Source organism: Malania oleifera, chromosome 6 (assembly GCF_029873635.1).
Source record: "Malania oleifera isolate guangnan ecotype guangnan chromosome 6, ASM2987363v1, whole genome shotgun sequence".
Classification (NCBI taxonomy): domain Eukaryota; kingdom Viridiplantae; phylum Streptophyta; class Magnoliopsida; order Santalales; family Ximeniaceae; genus Malania; species Malania oleifera.
Window position 1 is genome coordinate 54,747,612 of NC_080422.1, and position 23,501 is coordinate 54,771,112.

General features: G+C 36.9%; 1 protein-coding gene across 1 annotated transcript; it reads right to left on the minus strand.

The window, feature by feature from the left end:
- Positions 1-1,978: 1,978 nt before the first annotated feature.
- Positions 1,979-23,000, minus strand: LOC131158604 (uncharacterized). The gene is made up of 5 exons (XM_058113469.1): positions 22,676-23,000; positions 22,418-22,627; positions 22,086-22,285; positions 21,439-21,501; positions 1,979-2,080 (listed from the first exon to the last, which is right to left on the minus strand). Exons 1-5 carry the CDS (start codon positions 22,998-23,000, stop codon positions 1,979-1,981), a joined length of 900 nt encoding a protein of 299 aa, XP_057969452.1.
- Positions 23,001-23,501: the final 501 nt, after the last annotated feature.

Genomic DNA, 23,501 nt, shown 5'->3' on the forward strand with positions numbered 1-23,501 from the left:
TGGAGAAGTTATCTTATAAGTGTAATATAAGACAAAAATCCTTAAGGAATTATATGTCCTATGGAAGTTGGCCTAGAGTCGAGTTTTCACTATTCAATAACTCTTTTGCTTTCTAGGAGTGGTATACTATGGAGGCTTCCTTGAGGAATTGCATGGCATCCGATAGGAACCTCCGCACTTTGGTGTTAATTGTGGTCAGGTGGAGGCTACTAAATTTCTCCCAGCTCTTCGATATAACACTTGGACCATCTTCCCTACCTCTCGCAATAAGAAGTTCAACAAGCTTAATTGTTCCCATATGGCATGGTGTATCTCTATCATATAAGCCACCTTATGTCTAGCCTCCTACACGAATGTCTAGTGTAAAGCCAATGATCCCCCTACTTCTAGAGTCTAAGTTCCAATATATTAATACATATGCCTTGCTCATGGACCCTATTCCTCCAATAAAATGGTCTCTAGGTCCTGTTTCCTCAGCTTTTCCCTTAGAACGTGGTTTATATGCTCTAGGGCCATCATCACCTTTTTCCATTTTTTGGTCACCTTGCAACCTATCACCCAACTTATTATTTTCTTCTTCTAACTCTCTTCTTCATTTTCTCAATGTACCGACCCTCTGCTAAGTTTTTCACCTGGCTCGGCCCTTGTACTCTACCTATTCTTGCAATATCTCATTCTCTGCCACTAGGATCCCTTATTTCTCCTCCATCTTATATTTATTTCTTTCCCACTTCTGGTAGTAGATCTCTTGCTGGTCCTAGAACCCCTCATAGTAATCCTATAAGGTCATCATGCCTTGTTAGAGGCTTGTTTGGCCCATAAGCTCAAGGAACTTTGTAGTCTTTGCCCCTACCTCAATGCGATGTAAGGTACCTAGTAGTTTTCAATGTCAACATGTTTCCTTTATTTAAGGATCTCTAATAATACCATGTCGTCCTAGCTTCTGTGAACTCCCCCAAGTTAGCCAAATCTCCATAGTAGAAATGAAATTGCATCTACCCTGTGGTGCGGGTAAATGCACTGGTGGTGCCCCATCAGTTGGAGCACTAGAGACGGGGCATAGTTGATGCAACCCCTAGGTCCAAATAGAGGGACCTATTAAAACTATCCAAACTGAACAATAAGGACCTTAGAGGCATCCAAATGTCTACCCACTAAATTGTTCCTCTTCCTAGTCACTTTATAGCATCCTCCTAATTCTCCCACCATAATTCTTCCAAGCATATCGAGCAAATTTCTCCAAGGGGTTTAGATCTCTCCAATATACCTCCTTGAAGATCTTTAGCTTGACAAAGCATGACTAATCAACTATATGAATAGTAACTGGGTGCAACATCTGAGGAACTTGCTCTCTTAGTTTGACAGAAATTGAGAGCTTTAAAAGTTTTGACTAATATGGCCAGAATTAGGCTACCACCTCCCCCATCAGCCTCGGCGAATATCATAGCAACCCCTCCATTAACCATGTGGGTTTCCAATGGTAAGAGTGCAATATCGTAGATCTTTAGCCTAATTTGGGGATTTTCATCCTTTAAGTGGGCTTAAAGTCAACTTTCATATCACCCCACACCCAATCCTCTATCTTCCCCTTTTTGATGATGGAGTTGGCTACAAATCGATCTTTACATTCCATTACATTAGACACTACTCTTACCTCTGTTTACTTCAAGTTATGAATATATACTCGGCTCTGATTAGGCAAAGGATATCCTAGCAACTCCCTATATTCTTTTATAAGGGGCACTAGATCAACTACCCCAACAGTAAAACAACGTTAAGTAGGATCCCAATGATGGATGAGAACCTCTAAAGCTCCCCATTTGAAATTTATCTTCAAGACATCCATTATTCTACCATACAGTTCCCTAAACTATTTCTAATCAATAGCTAACAACCTCCTCCAGCAAGCCAAAAGTTATCCATCGTCATTGTTTCTCTGAAGAAGCTTGACACAATTTGTAAGGGTACTTTAATGATCTCAAGGTAAAGCATCACCTTCAAGAGTCTGGTTCCTCTTTGACTCTAGAGCCTCTTCTATGGGATTCTTATATTCATGATACATGGTGGGAAATAGAGGAACCTATACGTGAACATGAATCACAGACAACAAACATGGAAAAACAAAAAAATAATTAAAAAAATAAAATAGGGTTGGTTGTATACATGATTTAATAAAGCTTTGGTGTCCTACATATTCAAGCTGAGTTCCTGGGTTCATCATCACTGAATTTATACTAGGGTACGAATTTAAGGTGCTAGTGCAGAGCTTTGGCTCTAATTCATGACTTTAAAGGCTCCCAACAATCTTTGTTAATGCTGTAAATAATTAGCAAGGTCCCTAATATTTGAGTCATTAAAGACTTTAGGCAGACAAGGTTCAATCTAAGTGAGGATTTCATGAGATCTATGCAGAGGGCAGCACCTCACGAAGGTCTACACTACTACCCCCTCCCTAATTCTAATAGGTTCAAGCCCGGGTATAGAGCTCGTGTAGTGTTAGTGGATAGTGTGTGTCAGAGCAATTATACTAACAAAACATAAATAAATAGTTGAAAACCATTCATTATGCAACCATATAATGCCATTGAAAACAATAGAATGTACAATCATCTAATATATAACACACAAATAACAAAATTAACTCATAAAAAAAAAAGAAAAAAAACGACACACACATAGGACGCGACTCGACTCTCTAAGCGGTCCCTGGCGGAGTTGCCATGCTGTCGACACCAAATTTTGGTCACAGGTATGTCGATGGATAGGATATTATAGCATGGAAATTCCCCAAACACGAAAGTCAAACAAGGGTGGACTAGACTCTAAGAAAATGCAATGATTCCAAATGTGGAGTTGCCACCTTTATTGTTTTTTTGCTTAGTAAAAACAAAGGAAAAAACCTTAAGTGTTCTGCAATACATAGAACTAGGGTTTGAAGCACATTTGTGTGTAGATAAGGTGGTAGACTAACCATTCTAATGGGGGATTAGCCAACCAACCCCCTATTAGCACTCGTTCTAAGAATGGTTACCGGTGTGTGTGTGTGTGTGTGTGTGTGTGTGTGTGTGTGTGTGTGTGTGTGTGTGTTTTGATAAAGAATAAAAGAAATAAAGAAAGGAAAAATAAGGGAAAGTTCCCCTTTTGGGTCATCCAATTAAACATCACTGTCCAAGAGTCCAAACAAAAAGGTTGAAAACCCTAACATATTCTTGTTTGAAAAGGAGAATTTGGCCTTAGATAATCCTAATATTTTAAAATATGAAGTAAAAGATAAAAAATAGTTTTAATTTATAGCCATAGGTAAAATGTAAGATGACTCTTTCCTTCGAACATAATACATCAAAATATCTTATTTCAATCAGGTATTTGATAAGGAGGATGGGATTGTTGATTGAATTTAGGACTAAACGAGAATATGGTCCTTGTCCCATGATTGAAATTAGAGAATTCAATGTTGATATGGTTGAAAATCTCCTAATTGACATCTGGTTAAAATGGAGAGTTAAAGTCAATCAATCATTAATGTGTTTGCAAAATTATTTTGATTAGCAATCAAGATTTGAATGTGGTTGAAGTCATCCTTAATGAAGGTTTGAAAATCTCCAAATTGACAATTGAGATTTTAATAACCAAAGTCAACTCAAACATAGGAGATTTGAAAATCTCATTATTATTAACTAGGGGTTTTAATAATTGAGTTAACTCTTTAATTATAGATTTGAAAATCCCTAATTGATGATCAATGTTTTAATGACTTGATTGGGGTAAGCCTTCTAATTGAAGATTTGAAAATCCCTAAATGTTAATTAGGGTTTTGATAACTGATTGGATTCAACTCTCTAATTGAAGATTTAAAAATCCCTAATTGTCAATCAGGGTTTAACTGATTGGTGTCAACTCTCTAAATGAAGAATTGAAAACCATAATTGTCAATCAGGGTTTTAATAACCAATTGAGTCAACTTTTTAATTAAAAGATTTGAAAATCCTTTATTCCTAATAAGGGTTTTAATAACTAATTAAGTCAATTCCTTGATTCGAATATTTAAAAATCCTTGATTGTCAGTTGGGTTTTTTTTTAACTGATTTAGTCAACTCCTTAATTAAGAGATTTGAAAATCTCCTAATTGCAATGAAGGTTTTAATGTCTTATTTATTCAACTCCTTGATTAAGAGATTTGAAAAGCCCCCGATTGCAGTCAAGGTTTTAATGTCTGATTGGATAGAGTGTCTTTGATTAGGATAATCAACATTTATTAAAGAGATTTGACATTTTTTAAATAAGGAAAATTTCCTTTTTGAGGAGGGATGCTTGACAAAAAAAGGAAGATTTTTAAAAACTTACTAAATCCATCATCAACCATAAGAAGTAATAATTTTAATGGCATTTTGAAAAAGGAAGGTTTCCTTTTGAGAATGGGAATCCCAAGTTCACCCCCTAACTTATCAATCCCATGATGCAAGCACCGACTCCCATTCACCCATATGGACTTAAGGGAGAGCATTTGTCCCTTGCCTAGGATTAAGAAGGGAAAGGTCACCATATGGTGAGATATCCCCTATCATCCCATTATTAGTTGGGATGAGAAGCCCCGAACTACTCTTGGAGATACATAGAATGCAAAATTAGGGACTATGAGCAAAATAGGGTGCTTGATAAGCATACATGATTAATTTGACCATTAATAATAAGCATGCATAAGCAATCTAAATGTAATTAACAGGTACTAGAGATCATTTACAACATGCATGAGCAATCTTGACACCATTATTAAGTATACCTCCAAAATTTGCACTAAACCCTTATTTAATTAATGATACCAAGTGCCTTAATTACATTACATTTCAATGATAGCTTTCAATGAAATACCTCGCATAGCATGGAGTCTTTGAACACATTAATACAAGTCTTATTATTCACCAAAAGAAACCACTATCCTATATTTTCTCTCTTTATTGCCATCCTACCTCATTGATGTCCCTTTTTATTCATTCAAAAAGGGGAGTCTATAATATAATTTGTATAAGCCAAACATAAAGAGGTGAGAGGAATACATCAAGGTAAAGAAAATATTAAACAAACCAAGTTAAAACTCAATCCTCCTTCCTATATTTATTCAAGTCCACAAAGCAACTTAATGCAAAAAAAAGGTCAAATAAAACCAAAAGATTAACCAAAGAAGCCATTTGCACGATGCTTACAAGACCTTCATGAAGCTTACCCATCACACCAAGCCTCTTCACCTGCTGTTGTTGTTATCTACAACAGCTCTTGCTGCTATTATTTGACCTACCCCCCTTGTTTCATCTTTGTGCACTCATCCTAGCCTCCTCTATCCAACCTCAAACCCTTAGAACCAATAAAACCTATCCGCCACCCAATATTTCATCAATGCAAAACCTAACCACCTAATCAAAAGTTGCTACTATTAGTAGCAACTCTTGGTGTTGTTATTCAGCGTAGCCCCCTTGTTTCAACCTCATGAACTCGCCTTAGACTCCTCTATCCATCCTTAAACCCTTAGAACCAAGAAATCCTAGCTGCCACCCCATATTCCATCACTACACAACCGAACCCCTCCTCACCAGAAGTTGTTGCTGCAATTGCAGCAGTTGTTACTTATTGTCACAACTAGCTAACATTGTAGTTGTCTACTCAAAATCCAAACCCTATATCACATAGAAACCCAAGCTTAAACACACAAAAAAAAAAAAGAAGAAGCAAAAGCTAATAAGACACACATTAGAGAGAGAAAAAAAGACTTACCTTATACAACAATGGATCAAACTCAAGCTGGAGCAATTTGAACACTCGAGCCTTGTCGATTCTCCTTTCTCTTCTTCTTACAAGACCAACCACAGCCCCTCTCTTCTTATTCCCTTCATCTTTTTCTTTTCTTCTCTCTAAGGTTCTTCTTAATTAACTATGATATTTCCTTTTTCATAAAGCTATGGTGGTTGTAGGGTCCTTCTTTTCTTTTCTAAGGTTTCTCCACCTTTCTCTCCTCTCTCCTTTCTAATTATATTCCTTTCTTTTCTTTTCTCTCTATATCTCTCTTCCATTCTCTTTGGCTCTCTCTTTTTTCTCTTTATCTCTCCCCTTTACGTGAGCATTTTTTCTCTCCCTAACTCCCTTTCCTATTTATAGGCAAAGAGGGGAGCCAGGTCTTCTCTTAAAAAGATGAAGCCAAGAGCGTCCTTGCGTGTAAGGTTAATTATATCCTTGCCCCTCATGGCTAAACAGAGTGCTTCTAGGCCCTTGGGGGCCCAATTAAACTCAATTAACCTACAAGAAACCCTCTTATGACCCTCATTGAGGTTTAGAAAAGCCTAAATAGGCCTTGTAGTCCCAACAGGGCTTAATTAAGCTACAAGAAGCCCCCAAAAGGCTTTGAGAGGCCCTAAGAAACCCTACAAGGTCCTTGAGGAGCCCTAAGACACAAATAAATCCCTGAGAGGCCCCTGAATTGCAATTGAAGCCCTTAGAGGGGCTTATCTCTTTTAAGCCCACTAACTATTGTAAGAGACCCCTGGTAAAAAATGAGCATTGATAGACTAATATAGATGGTGTCAAACCCAACAAGGGGAAAAGAGTTGGTAAATCGCCAAAAAGTGGTTGGTCGACTGCCCTATGTTACAACCTTTTTGCTTTGATTTTCAGCTTAATTTTTCATACATTCATCTAAGTCCCCCCTTTTTTTTGTTTTTAGGAAATGATGACTTTCAACAACAAAGAAAAAGCATATTGAAGTTCAAGCTGCAAAGGGCCATTCATTTAGACGAAGGAATGAAGGAAATATAGAGATTATTTATTAGCTAACATCTCAACTAATGAATATTTTTAGTACATCTGCTCTCACTCAGACTAAATAATACGTGCAGTGTGCTAATCAAAAGGAAAGAATAAGTGAAAGGAAGGTTATCCAACCAATTTTGTTATTATATTCAACTTGTTTCCACAATTGGTCAACAACGAATTAATTATGTCAGCATTCCCAATTCCTATAGAAGAACCTTACTTGAAGTGGTATGACCCTAATGAGACATATGGCTACCATGTCTAAAATGCAAGGTTCAAGCTTTAAGGGATGCAGGGCAGATAGAATGTTGATAGCAATGAAAGCAAAAAGGTTGTTCCACTATCCCCTTATAGTGGCCTAGGCCACTAATGCAATAATACTGAAAGTAAAAGAGCAATAGATCCATATTTCACTCCCTTGGATGCACCATAGAGGTAAAGAAAAGAAGCTACTTGGTGGGAACTGAACCCCACCACGCAATTAGAAGCTACCTGATTTTGTCAAGCATATGTGATGCCTTTAAAAAAAAAAAAGGAATTCATTGTAACGACCTACTTAACTTACCATACAATTAATCATATTAATAAAGTCAACCCGAACCCACGGGTAACGAGGATATACTTGACACACACAGCGAAAACCTAAGCAGCAGTAAATATAAATTACATTCGCCAATTCATAAAGTACATAATACCAGAGTTAACTACAATCCACAATATTACTATGTTTGTATACAATCCCCAAAACGTTCAAAAATATATTTAGGATCCCACAACAAAATCTCCTGATCTTAGTTCACATTTACCCTCCTAGCGAGGTAGCACAACTAACTCAATGGCTGCCTCAATCCGTCGGTCTTTTTGGGTTTCCTAAATATTATTTAAGCTGGGGGTGAGACACCTTTCAGTAAGGGAAAATAAACTAAATACAGTTGTGTGACAACATGAATATTTAATTCTATAGTAGATATACAGTACATTTCACATGCTAGAAAATACTGAACATAACATGGTTGAGTAAACATAATTTCATATTTCTAATAAATCATATTGTTCATGAATTATCTGATATAACTGATAAAACTAAATTTACCCAGGATTTATAGCTAACTAATGTCATGTATTACCCCCCATGATGAGTTGTGCAGCCCGAAGGCGGGACCCGACAATGGCTGGCCGACCACTACCGAGTCAAAAATGTTTGTTAGTACAATGGGCCCGCCACGCCCTGGTCCAGACTGCTAGATGACCATCTACAACTCTACACTGAAAGTCATATCTATAACGCCCCGAACCCTTAAACCTAAGTCTGGTGCGTTATACCTGATAATATCCTAATAAAATAGGTCAACCCACATTTAACATTTATATGCTAAAAAATACATTTCATTTCTTACATAATCCCTCATAAAATATCTTTCACTTTCATTCGTTTACTTTCACATGTACATAGCTATATAAACAATCCTAGGCTCAGAAAACATAAATTTCATGGCTGGCATTTTAAACCCACAAATATATATATATATATATATATATATATATATATATATATATATATACATAAATAACACAAAATCCATTTTAATCCATGAAAACCTGATTTAATACATAAATTTCCCCTTTACCTGATTTTCAAACTATGCTCGCAAGATCCCTGAACCGATACCCACGGCGTTCACTTAGACCTTGAATAAAAAATCCTAACTTAATTAAAATAAATTCCAATTAACTCAAATTTTAACAAAACACCTATTTACTACTTTTGAGGGTCCAAATAACATTATTCCTTGATAAAATCCCAAAATAACTTACTTACCTTGATTTTGGGATATTTCCCAAACCCCTCAATCCAACGATCAGCTCCTATAGTCTTGCATAGAACGATCCTACGAACCTCGTGGTGGTTCTGGATCATCAAACTAGGTCAAATCCGACACAAAATCGAAGAGAGAAGGCTGGGAAAACTGTATTTTAGAGAGAGAAGAAGAAGTTTCCTGAGTTACCTCGCTGAAATGAAGAAAACTTCAATTTATAGGCAGGGCTTTGTCGACGAGACACATGGGTTCGTCGACGAGGCGCTATAGAGACTTCGTCGATGAGAAGATACTTTCATTAACAAAATTCAGAGTTCCAAAATATACTCTCTCGGGATTCCTTCGTCGACGAGGAACTAGATTCGTCGTCGAGCTTTAGAAGGACACTCGTCGACGAGGACAAGACATTCGTCGACGAGGCCTGCCGTTCCTCTTCTAATTTCTTTCCTTTTTCCTTATTACCCATTAATCCATTTTATTTATTGTATTTCCTAATTATTTTATTTTCTGAGTCATTACAACATCGACTATCCATCTCCCACCCCCTCTACATGCAGGGGCGGTTAGCACAAATCTGAAACATAATAATATGATCTGTATAGCTACAATACCGCGCTCCAGAAACTAAACTGAACTATCATCCAGGTTCTGATAAAATATAATACGTGATAGTATAGTGTTTAACATAAATGGATTGATAGCATTTTCTGTAATATCATAAATACATACGACCTTGCGCCATTTACTTTCATATATGTGGCCTTGCACTGAAATCATACATATATATACGGCCTTGCGCCGAAATCATACATCATACACAGCTTTGCGCTGGCTATCAATCACGGCCATGCGCCAAACATTTCATACATATCAATCAAAATAAATAATTTGTTTATCATGTATTTTAAAATCATAATGTACTGCATTATTTCATAATCACTGAAATGTACTTTATTTGAAAAATTACCTTAACATCGTATAATTTGCGTAAAAACAATATTCATGCCACACAATGCTGAATAAAATCATACATTCTAATGTAACAGCAGTATTTTCCCAAATATACATTTTCTCAGTGATACTCACATATAATACATGCTTTCTGAACATAAATTTACTAATAATCTCATAATAATTTTCAAGGAAAAATCACTGCTTTAATTTATTCCCTTACCTGACAACTGAAAGCCCCTATAAGATTTAGTCCTACACCCGCAGGGTTCCCCGTTCAACACCCTGAAAATAACATCTCCCAGAACTATATGTCAGTATTTCTCTTTGTACTACATTTCTTATAACTATGGTAAAGCCAAATATTGAATAAAAAACCTTACCTTAAATGTGGGATGAATTCCAAGGTAGCCCCACCGACAATCCACTCCAGCAGATTTGTAGAGAACTTCCTTAGGAGTGTCATGGTGGCTTCAGATCGTCGAACTAGTGAAAATCCAGCCCGAAAACTTAGAGCGAAGGGAGAGAAACCGAAGAGGAGAGAGAACTGAGTGTTCTTCATGAAATTTCTAAGAGAAAATTGAGTTTAGGGCTATTTATACACTGGCCTTAATTGACGTGCCACCTCACTTCATCGACGAGGTCAAGAAGGAAATTCATCGACGAATGCTATTCCTTGTCGATGAAATTCAGAGCTAAAAAAATAGCCTCTCGGTATCTTCTCATCGACGAAGCGCACCCTTGTTGGCGAGCCCAAAATGCCACGTCGAAGTCTGCTCTCACCCCCTTTTACAATTCCCATATTCCTCTCTCTTTATTATTTAAATACCATTATTTTTTAGGTCATTGCATTCATAATTTAGTACACATTTTGTTTTCTTTTCCTTTCTAAAATTGCAAATGGGGGGAGGCCTTGCCTCCCGCAAAAATAATTCCAATTCCAATTTCATTAATAAAAAAGTGTTTTTCGTAAGAGTCTCCATGCACATCATATTTCATCCCTTGTTGTATCAGTAAGTATTATCCTAATTTTATTGTGCTATGTTAGCCCTTTTGAAAGTCTAAGGATAATGGCTTCATCCAATAAAGGGATGTCAATGTTAATCTAACTCAGTTCACTAGTTAGAGCCAGCTAAAGTAGATCTACCAATATCGATAAACAAATTTATGCAATCCCAAGATAAGTAGAAAAGAAGCCAAGATTGGTGCAAGCTATCCTTGCTCCAGCAAAGGTCTATGTGAACTTTTAGGGCAATAAAATCATTGTTGTTGATGCCCATTTTCAATTGGTTCTTGTTTACCTTGATTTACATGCATAAACAAGGTTTTAAACCTCTTTATGCTTCTTTTGGAGTTTTGATTTGTGTTTTGGGACCCTTTTAGGGCCTTAGTTTAGGATAGCCGATCTTGGGCCAATATAACCTTTTGGGTGTCTTCTAGAACCTTGAGGGGCAAGGAAGCAGTTTTCCTTACTACCAAGGACACTCTTGGGATTGATATTTGTTAGCCTTAATGGCTACATGAGCTTAATTGCCTTGTTTTGATGATAACAACCCATTAGTGGTTCTAGGTAAACTTATATTTATATATTAACCTATGGTAAGTATAAACACGAATGCAAAGTTTAAGTAAAATAGTAATAGGTTAGACATCATCAAAAAGTTGGAGATTGTTAGCCTTAGGGGCTACATAATCATAATTAATGTGTTTTGATTATATTAACCTATTTTTTGTTCCTAGTGCATTCCATCTTTGCATATCATATTTAGCACAGGTTCATGTGATGAATACATGAAGGCACTGGACCAAAGGCAAAGATTGGACCGAGTTGACGTTGAGAAGGAAAGATCAAAAGGACACTAACTCAGAAAGGACTCAAGCACACCAAACGAAGCTTAACGTTGTATTATATGTAATGGGGTGTGTGTTTGAGGTTATTTTGTAACTCTTGTGGTTTTGGTTCGTGCATGATTTCCAAGCAAGAGTTTAGCAAAATGCATATGCATATTAGGACACTTGAGTTTATAGGTTTTCACTTAAGTCACAAACTCACATTTATAGTTTTCAAATATAAAACAAAGAGTTTGTCAAATGAATACTAAACTCAAATATGTTATCAAAAGGGAAAATTTTTCAGCATCTTGTTATTAAGAACATTTTCATACTTGATCCTGGTTTTGGAAAAACATGTTTTATGTCCTAAAAGCTTCAAAGAAAGTCAAGCATATTTTTATAAAGGAAATAATAAGCATATAAGATATCAAATGTGAAATTAGGAATAGCTTCCCAAGAGGGGGGTGAATTGGATTTTAAACTTTCTTTTAATTCCTTTTGGGAATCCTTAACCTTTTTGGATTCTTTAACGAATTCTTTAACTTATTTGTTTAATTTATCATTCACACAATAACTAAAATTCTTTTAAACAATCAACTAATTAAACATTCAATCTTCAACCACAATTTGAAAGTAAAATCAGCCAAACCAAGAATGAGATATACAACACTTTGAATACGATAATTTTATACTTGCTTATATCAGTTTGCAGCCCTGTAGTGAATTTTCTTCTTCAATATGATGTTCAATATAAAATCCAGTTACTTTTTCCAAACTTCAGAATTCAAATAAACTCTTAAGTTAATTTATCTTTGGGATGTTTAGCCAAGTAACGTACTCCCGTATGGTTTCTGCAAAGAATGGTTCAACCAACGTACTCCCTTTCAGTTTCCGCAACCCAGATCAAAATCAAACTTTAAGGTTTACTTGATTTCCAAATATATGTAGTTTATATGATTTTAAAATTTAAACCATCCACGCAATTTAAATATGTACTAAAAATAAATAATAGGGAAAGAGAGAGTGAGACAGAGATTTTTACGAGGTTCAGCTTATACCCAGCCTATGTTCTCACCTTTGGCAAACCACGAAAGGATTCACTAAACATGTTCCTTTACTAGGCGAAACAGTACCTTTACACACTCCTTCAGTAGGCTGGAGCCCGCCTCTCCAAACGATATCCCCTAATTCGGTCACTCCTTCAAAATAGGCTAAAGTCCGCCTCTCCAAACGATATCCCCTCGTTCGGTCACTCCTTCAAAATAGGTTAGAGCCCGCCTCTCTAAGCAATATCCCCTTGCTTAGCCAACGATCCAAACAGTCCTTGGATTTGTCAATCTACAAAATAAAAATCAAATAGATGTGTTCAAGGAACTTGCTCCTCAAAGAGCTGGTTAGTACAGCAATTACAGCACAACTAATATACTTTAAAGTAAATTCAGAATATGAAATTCAGAATTGAAGCTCCAAAATTGTATCACCGTAGAGTTCTTTCAATAGATGAAAGATTTTGCAGTTAAGCACAATCTCAGTGAGATGATCAGCAAAACTTCTCTTAACTTCGTGCAAGGATGTGAGCAATTAAAGAACTTTCAGAATATCAGAATGAGAGAGTAAGACAGTAGATATGATTTCTTAATGCTCTTGGTGTCTTAAATCAATGTATCTTGAGGTATTTATAGAAGTAAAAAACCTCCTTGCTTGTTCCTCAAGAATACTTAAAGTTGTTTCCAAATATTAAAATTACTTAAGTTTCCAAAAATTTGAATTTTAAAAATTATATCCGTTGGAAGTTTGAAAAATGCCTCTAGGTAGATGACTCTGAAGTCCTGGCAGTCCTCTGTCCATATGATATAACTGTAAAAACATGGGCAGAGAGGTGGCAGTCGTTTGTCACCAGAATATGAGATGGTAGTCGTCTGTCCATATGGTGACAGTCAGCTGTCCATGAATAATTTTAAGTTTTTCAATAACACAGAAGGTGGACAGTCATCTGGTAAAACATTCGCAGACTTCTCACTTTGCACTGGCAGTCGTCTGTCAGAGCCTTGACAGTTATCTATCAGGCTTCTGTTTTTAAGTTTTAAGCTTTGTTAAATTGGCCAATCGTCTGTCCACTGACTGTTTTTCTTTTCTAGTTATTTTTTTATTTCTCTCTCATTTTAGCTTAGATATTCTTGGAATATAGATTTGTTTAAATTAAAAAAAAAACATATTCCAAGTTTTATATTAAGGTCTTTAAGTCTCTTTGCCTAATGAGCTTCAAAATGAAAACTTAATATTTGAATAAACTTGAAGTACTTACAAAGACTTGTCCTAAAGACCCCTTTGATTCTTCTTTACTTTGAATTTTCTTTGTTGCTGGTCTCTGATCTTTCAAACTTCTCTGAGCCTTCATCTCTTTAAACTCTCTTGATATTTCATCATTGATTCAGACTTTGAGCTCCTATGATCTTTGAGTTTTCTTGAACTAGATCATTTTGCTAATGTAAACTTTCCACGTTCCTTGATCCTTGTGAGCTTTCAAGATATGGCATTTTGAGGTTTAAGCTTTATTTCCTTTGAGCTTTTATGTTGATCTCTCTAATCCTCATGCTCTTATGATCTTCAGACTTTGATCCATGCTACATGAATACTTTCAACATTGATTCCTGAAAAATACAACACTCAACCGAAGCATGTTAAGTCCTACTTGTTTGTTAGCATCAAAATAGGATAATAAGCCTTGTAAGGCCAATAAAATGAACTTTCAAATGTGTTTTCACAAATAAGATATCTTATATTCAAAATAAATTTCTAAGGACAAGTTTTAAATTATATTAGTGTTATAATCTTTTACAAACTTTATCCTAGTTAGGTTTTAAACCTCAGTTATGCACCAATCAAATTTCCTAAACACCCTTAGGTATTTGGGGCATACCTTTTTCTAGAAAAGTCCAAAAAAAAAAAAATGATCTTGGTGTCTATGGAAATTTAAGAAAAAAATCCCATAACTTTCATGTTCATGACTTTTTCTAATTCGAGGCACTCATCGACGATTAGGTGCAACTCGTCGACGATATCAGGTAGAATGTTAACGATTACTAGCAGAGTGCTACTAGTCGACGAATAGGGATCACTAGTCGATGAGTGGGGACCACTAGTCGACAAGTGGGGGTCAATAGTCGACGAGTCGCATCACAAATAGTGCACCAACAGCTAGAAAATGGCTAATTTATTTTGGGATTTGCTCCCAACAGTCCAATAACGGCTAGCAAAGGTTTTTGGCTATAAATATAATTCCATGGACTTGTTTAGTATGCTTTTCTTTATTTTACAAGTTATATAGTGAAAAATATCTTTGAATACAAAGCTTAGGCACTTTGCATCTTAGTTCAAATTCATAAGTGTTCATTCTCTCTTGCTCATTCATCTTGTTTGAATCATTCCTTAAGAGAGTAGTGTGAGGATTTTGATTGTAATTGATATCAGCTCATTTGTGTAGCATTCTTTTGCATACCCAACTTCTTGTAAAGGTTCTTTGTGAACTGTTTGGTGAAGGTTCTTTGTGAACCGAACTTGCAAGGCATCTTGGCGATCCTTATGGCTCTTGGTGAGCGCGATAGGGATTTGTTCCCGAGTATAGGGTTTGGTACCTGAGTTGTAGGGCTTGCTCTGCCAGTAAAGGAGTTTTATAGTGGATTATGGAATCCTTGGCTTGGTGCTAAGGTGTGGACGTAGGCTTTGTAATGACCCAATTTTTCAAGCATTTTTTTTAGGATCCTAATAATAATAAACATAATACTGACTAGTTAATATATCATATTCTCTGATACCCAAAAATATAATACCTAGGCAGTGGAAAACATACAGTGTGCAACCAGAAACACAATACCAAAATTTTCACCACTTACATACATCACTCTAATTTAAAAGTTCAAATCCCCTAGGATCTATACAAAAATACATCTCATCCAAAAACTACTTACCCTGTAAACATGGCAGAATTGATATCTCCTCTATCTATAAGTCTGGTCTACCAGTCTAGCTAGATCACCTAAAAAATATTAAATTACTGGGATGAGACAACGCTCAGTAAGATGAAATATGCTATTAACAATGTGTGGCATATGAGTTTCTTTAAGTTATATACATATACTATAATTAATTTAATCTAAATTAACATATAATAGTAATATATCATGTAACTCACACCTGTGTTTCTTAAAATATATCTGTTGCTGAACATCCTATTTGAATATACTTATAATAACTATAAGTAATTCTATTGTTTCCTGTACATATATAATAGTTATGAAAACTTCCCTGGATGGATAACTGGATGTCATGATTCAAATCCCCTCATGACAGGGTTGTGTGGCCCGTAGGCGGGACTTGATCCTAGTCGGCCCTCTAGAATAAGTCAACTGAAACTCCACTGAGGTACAAAAGGCCCCTCAACCTGGGTCTGTGTAGGGAGCACTACAATCGCTCCCCTCCACCTGGATCAGATTACCAAGGAGTCTACAATCTCTCCAACGGCACAATCAACTATAAAATGTCACACTCTATTTGAGATGTGTGGTTGCACTCTCTTCACTGTATAGTTACAGGACCGTGCTCTATATCTGATCTGTAATGGTCCATCAAGGTCTAATACTATATATATAATACTCTAGTATACCATGATTTTGTTTCTATTGTAATAGCCATAACACTGGAATAATTAGTCTGTATAATTTGTACTGTCTGTTTTGAATATGTATATTGTAATAACTTATCTGTATAATTGTATATTTGTTTGTTATGGCTCTTAGATCTGTATATCATGGTATTCTGAAAACTATATAGCTTATTTCTGTAACTCATATATAACATGCTCATTGTAAAATTGCATACCATACTTTCTATTGAACTATGTTAAATACATGATTCTGTAAAATACTAGATAATCATAGCTTTAGAATAAATACTGTGTAATATGCTCTGTAAATAACTGTATATCCTATATATCTTAATTTTATAAAACTGTATACCCATTTATGATTCTATAACATTTGTATAAATTCAGTATTGTATTCATATTACTCATGCCACACCACAATTAATAACTCATTAAATATAATTTGCATTACTAAATAATATATGTTCTAAAAATACCCATAAACTCATATTATCTTTTACTAGTAGAAATTCTAATTTATCTGGCATAGCACATTTCTCTTACCTACTGGCTGGGAGGCTCGCCTCCAATTTTAACTTCACGCTCACGGCGTACTATTTCCCAAAATCCTGAAATAATACATATATACATATTTCTAATAAATCAACTATATTTCTCTGAACCTACATACTCATAATTTTCTAAACTGTAATTTACTTGGTCTCCTAAAAATATTCACTGGAGTTCCCAACTCATGTCTCCAGGGTCCCAAAAACACCCTAGTCCTGAAAATATAATACCCTAATTCATTCCACAAAACTCCAATTGTAACGACCTGCTACTTATTAAGCCTTTTTTTTTTAATATAATAAAAGTCACCTGTCTGAATACTGATAATAACATCTCAGCCCCAAAGAGCACTAAGGAAACTCTGTCTGTCATACATAACTAAGCAATGGTACACAAAACTGGGAACTGCTATATACGATACAATATACCAAAAAACTATAATGCTCTGAAATATATTTACAATACAAAATACTTAGTGATGTCACCATAATTTGAAAACTATCCCAAAACAATGTTATCCCAAAAATACCTACCCTTTCCACAAGGGCAGCTCAAGTCAACCTCTACTCGCAAGCCTAATCTGCTCACCTAACTGGATCTCCTAAAAAATGATAAGTCACTAGGATGAGACAACGCTCAGTAAGTGGAAATATGCTATTACTAGTGTGTGGCGGCTGAGTTAATCATTTAAAATACTAAAATAATACTATAATTTGAGAAAACTGGAAAACTGTACAGAATATATATATATATATATATCATGTAATCCTTAAAATATAACTATGTATCTGAGTTTGCTATCGGAAGGTACTACTAATATAATAGTATAAACTGCTGTTGTGTGATATATTTGTACATAGGAACTTCTGCTATACCCTGGGATCTGTATATCATGATATATCCCCTCACGATAGGGTTGTGCGGCCCGTAGGCTATACTTACTTTAGTTGGCCCTCCAGGTAAGTCAATCTCTATCCTCCGCCAATCTGTAATGATCTATGTAGATCCTGGCCCACTGCAATCACTCCAGGCTATCTCAAACCTCTGTCTTCGTCTAACCAACTACCTCAACCCAGCATGCTAAGGAGATTGCAAATCTCTCCTAGCACAGTTAGACCGAATCCACATGCTATCTGAATCATATGGTTGCACGTGTCTGAAACTAGCAACGGTATCGTGCTTTGCTGTAAATATATATGTCTATAATTTCCATAGGGATCAAATATCATGTAATATTGTATACATATATAAATATATACTCATCTTTCTGCTTTTAACATGATTTCATAAACAACCATAACACTATAATTCTGAGTTGTATTATCTGAGATATCTGGCTGAAATATATATATTATCTGTCTGTAATATCTGTGTTTTCTATCTGTACTATCTATAATATCTGTATAAAATCTCTATATATAATATCAGTATACTCTGTATATAATATTTGTATGCTCTGTATATAATATCGGTGTGCTCTATATATAATATCTATATACTCTATGTATCTGCTGTAACATCTTGATGCTATCACTGTATAATTTGTCTGAATAAACTATTTGAGTGTTATGGTTTAGAAATCATGTTTTTCTCTGAAAATACTGTAAGTCTCATTCATTGCTAATCATCTGAAATATCTATATATCTGTATATCTGTAATACTATAAAATCTATATATATTGTACTGTATTAAACTCATGCCACACATTTGAATAAACACAGTCTCATGCTCAATTTCTAGAATTCTGCTACAAAAATAATTTTCATAATTCTCTGGAAAAATAATCTGATCTCCATGCTTGTAAATACTCATTCATAATATTATGTATACATATTAAAACTACTAGCATAGCATATTTCCCTTACCTTAACTCTGAAAAGCCCTTACTAAATTCTCGCCCTATACCCGTAGGGTTCCTAACTCAACATCCTGAAAACAATATCCCCTAGAACAAAACATCAGTATTTTCTTACCTACAACATTTCTTATAACTACAAAGAAGACATAATCTGAATAAAATACCTTACCTTGGATTTGGAATGAATTTCAAAACAACTTTCCCCACAATCTACTCCGATAAACTTGCAGAGAACTTTGCCAGGAGTGTCGTGGTGGCCTCAAATCTTCAATCTAACTAGAAATGGGGTCAGGATCGAAGAGAGAAGGGGAGGGGTCGTGAAAGAGAGAGAAAGGAGGGTTTCTGTGTTGAAATTTCTATCAAAATTCTGAGTTTCGGCTATTTATAGGATTGGATTCGTCGACGAGACACGTCACCTCATCGATGAGTCCTGTAGAAAATTCGTCGACGAACCTGCACCCTCATCAATGAGTTTTAGTATGCTTTAAACCCTCTCTTGGTATCTTCTCATCGACGAGATGGGTCTTCATCGACGAGATACTGAAGAACCCTTGTTGACGAGACCACTGTGTTCATTGATGAGTTCTGTAAGAATTTCTTGGGTCATTACATTCTTCCCTCCTTATAAAATTTCATCCTTGAAATTTACTATCTGTATTACCTTCTATCATCCCATAAAAGCATATGGTCTACCTATTTTATTACTTACCCTCACTTATGGCGGAGGAATACCGTGGTTACGTACTATGTTCTGGGAGATTACATATATAAAACTAAAGCTATCTACTAACTAAATCCATACATGTACCTGCAAAAGAAACTTATCTAACTATTATACTTTACCTAATTACCTCTGTACCTCTTGGAACAATTGCGGGTATCCCTGTCAGATCTGCTCCTCAAGTTCCCAACAAGCTTCTTCTATAGCGTGATTCTTCCACAAAACTTTCACTAATTGAATTTCTTTTGTGCTCAATTCTTGTGTCTTTCTATCTAATATCTGTACTGGTACTTCTTCATGAGCTAATGAATCCTTGAGTTATATCTCTACATAGCTAATAATGTGGGACGGGTCTGGGACGTATTTCCTTAACATAGCAACAGTAAACACATCATGTATTCTGGATAACGCTGGCGGCAAAGCTAGCCTATAGGCAACTGACCCTATTCTCTCTAATATCTCAAAAGGGCCAATATACCTAGGGCTCAACTTGCCCTTCTTTCCAAATCTCATAACCCCTCTCATAGGAGCTGCTTTCAAGAATACCCAATCTCCCACTTCAAACTCTAACTCCTGGCAGTAAGTGTCTGCATAACTTTTCTGCCAACTCTATGCGGTGCTAGTTCTTTCTTTAATTAGTTGGACCTTATCACAAGTCTGCTGAACAATCTCTAGACCCAAAACTTGCCTCTCGCCTACCTCATCCTAGAAGAGAGGAAAACGACATCTCCTGCCGTACAGTGCCTCGTATGGAGCCATGCCAATATTAGACTGGTAGCTGTTATTATAGGCAAATTCAACTAGTGGTAAGAATTGAGTCCAGCTACCCCCAAAATCTAACATGCATGCCCGAAGCATATCTTCTAAGGTCTGAATCGTCCTCTCAGTCTGACCATCTGACTGGGGATGGAAAGCTATACTAAATGCTAACTATGTACCCATAGCCTCCTGAAAGCTTTTCCAAAATCGTGAAGCAAACCAAGGATCTCGATCTGAAACTATGGATACTTGTACACCATGGACGCAAACTATCTCCTGAACATATATCTCTGCCTGTTTGTCCATGGAATAGCAGACTTTAATAGGGATAAAATGGGCAGTCTTTGTCAAATGATCAACAACTACCCAAATTGCATTCAATCCCTGCTGCACTGGTGGTAACCCCATAACAAAATTCATAGAAACGTGGAATGGCTACAACTGTCCTGCTGGTCTCTGGTGCTCAGCCTTAACCTACTAGCACGTTAAGCATTGCTGTACAAATTCCGCAATTCTCTTTTCATCCCACTCCACCAAAAGTACTCTCACAGATCCATGTACATTTTAGTACTGCTAGGATGGACTGTATATAGTGATCTGTGAGCCTCCTCCAATATAGTTCTCCTTATCTCGGTGTTAGCAGGAACACATAGCCTAGTACAGAAATGCAGGGCTCCGTCATATGCTAAACTCCTCTCCCTAACCATCCCTCACTCTAGCCATCACCTCTACCAACTCTGTATCATCTCCCTGAGCTACTTTAATTTTCTCATATAGGGTAGGCTATATAACTAGGCTGGCAACAAAAGCTTGTGGACTATCTTCTACCAACTCTATACTGAGTCTCTCCAAATCCATCAGGATCGGGTGCTGAATCTCTATGGCTACTAGTATTGGTTCTACCAATTTCCTGCTTAGAGCATTTGCTACTACATTTGCTTTCCCTGGGTGGTAACTAATAGTACAGTCATAATCTTTGATAAGTTCTAACCACCTTCTTTGCCTCATGTTCAATTCTCTCTGGGTGAAGAAATATTTCACTCTTGTGATCCATGAAGATTTTGCATTTCCCACTATACAAATAATGCCTCCAGATTTTAAGAGCATACACCACTAAAGCTAACTCCAAATCATGCACAGGGTAATTCTTCTCATATTCTTTAAGTTGTCTAGAAGCATATGCAATAACTCTGCCATGCTACATCAATACGCACCCAACCCCTTTAGGGACACATCACTGTATATCACAAACCCATCCTCTCCTAATGGAATAGCCTATACTGGGGCTGTAACCAACCTCTGCTTCAACTCCTGGAAGCTCCGCTCACAGTCATCAGTCCATTCAAACCATACATTTTTCCTCATAAGTCGCGTTGACGAACCTGACAAACTGGAGAAACCATCCACAAAGCACCGATAGTAGCCTGCTAAACCCAAAAAACTCCTAACTTCTTGAATAATTTTAGGCCTCACCCAATTAACCACTACCTCTATCTTACTCAGATCAATAGATACACCTGCCTTAGAGATCCCATGGCCAAGAAAAGAAACCTGCCTCAGCCAGAATTCACATTTTCGAACTTTGCATATAACTTTCTTTCTCTTAATGTCTACAATACCAGCCTCAAATGATGTTCATACTTCTCAAAACTCCTCGAGTAGACTAGTATATCATCAATGAATACAACCACAAACTGGTCCAGGTACGGATGGAATACTTGATTCATTAAATCCATAAATACCGTTAGTGCATTAGTTAACCCAAATGGTCTCACTAAGAACTCATAATGCCCATATCTCGTACGAAACACTCTTTTCGAGACGTCCTCTGCCCTCACTTTCACCAGATGGTAACCTGACCACATGTCGATTTCAGACTAAACTTGGGTCCCCTAAAACTGATCAAACAAATCGTCGATCCTAGGAAGAGGATATTTATTCTTAACTGTCAGTTTATTTATTTCCCTGTAATCTATACACATCCTCATGATCCCATCTTTCTTTTTCACAAATAAGACTGGTGCTCCCCAGGGCGACACACTGGGCCTGATGAATCCCTTATCTAGTAATTCTTGCAATTGATCTTTTAACTCTTTTAACTCGGCTGGGGCCATTCGGTAAGGAGCTTTAGATACTGGCGCTGACCTCGGTAGAAGATCCACAGTAAACTCAACTTCACGGTTTGGTGGAATACCAGGTAATTCCTTTGGGAATACATTTGAGAATTCTCTAACTACAGGGACATTTGCTTGTTTCAATTCTTCTTTCGATGATTCCTTGATGTAAGCAACAAATCCCTGGTAGCCTTCTTGGATCAATTTTCTCACCTGAATAGCTGACACAAGAAGTGGCGAAGAATGTATCTGCAAACCAAGAAATCTATGTTCTAGCTCGCCTCGAGGTCTGAAAATCACTTCTTTTAAATGACAGTCAATACTAGCATGATTATCTGCTAACCAATCCATACCCAGAATGATTTCAAACCCCTGCGTATCTAATATCACCAAATCAGCTGGCAATATATTTCCCTGAATAGTTACTGGAAATCTCCTAAGTACCCTTCTACATCTCACCACTGGCCTAGTCGACGTAGCTATAGCTAACCCCATATCTAATAACTGTGCCTCATACCCCATTAATTTAGCATATACCGCAGAAACAAAAGAGTGGGTGGCACCTGTATCAAATAAAACAATAGCTATAAATGAGAAAGTAGTAAGGATACATGTAACTATGTCTCCAGCTGCATCAGCGTCACTTGGTGTCAACGCGTACACTCTCACCGATGTTGTGTTCCTCTGCTGTCCTCCACGAGGCACTTGATAACCACCCCGATATGGTCTGGGAGCTGGTGCTTGAGCTGTCAATCCTTGACATGACCAAGATATGTACCCGGGTCTCCTACAATGGTAACAGATGTCCTTACCCATCCTGCATTCACCTGGATGTCTGCGGCCACATCTAGGACAGGTAGGAGCAGCTCGTCCACCATGAAACCACCACGGCCCATCATCTGTCCCTGACCACCTCCATAGTGATCTCCTCTCCATAGCCCTTGGCTAGAGCTCACCTGTAAATCCTAAGGCACGGACCTCTTCCTCTAACCCTGAGCTGCAGCGCTCCTCTGCATACCACTCTTAATAACAGCAGCTCTATCAACCACATCTGTAAATTTCTGAGCTTGAAAGCCAATAACTTGCTCAAATAAACTCTGATTCAATCCCTCTTCAAACTTCCTGGCCTTTTTCTCTTCATCTGATGCTAAATGTGGGGCGAAACAGTATAACTCAAGAAATCGTGCAGCATACTATGTCACCGTCATCAACCCCTGGGACAAATGCAGGAACTCTGCTTCCTTTGCGCTCCGAACGATAGCAGGGAAATATTGCTTGAAGAACAATTCCTTAAACCGACTCCACGACACTGGCACTGGATCTGGCCTCTGCTTCTCAATCATACGCGCTGATCTCCATCAGCGTTTTGCCTCCCCTGTCAGTTTAAATGTTGCAAACGCCACTTTCTGCTCATTTGTACATGCCAGTACTGCTAAA

Bases quoted from the DNA above. Each gene is read 5' to 3' on its own strand.
- LOC131158604 (XM_058113469.1), bottom strand. From the start codon at position 23,000: ATGGAGAGGAGATCACTATGGAGGTGGTCAGGGACAGATGATGGGCCG. The intron at 22,628-22,675 runs GTATCCTTACTA...TATTTGATACAG, and splicing joins AGCTGGAGACATAGTTACAT to GTGCCACCCACTCTTTTGTT. The intron at 21,502-22,085 runs GTATCTAAAGCT...TGGCTGAGGCAG, and splicing joins TTCTACCGAGGTCAGCGCCA to GTTTCTTTTCTTGGCCATGG.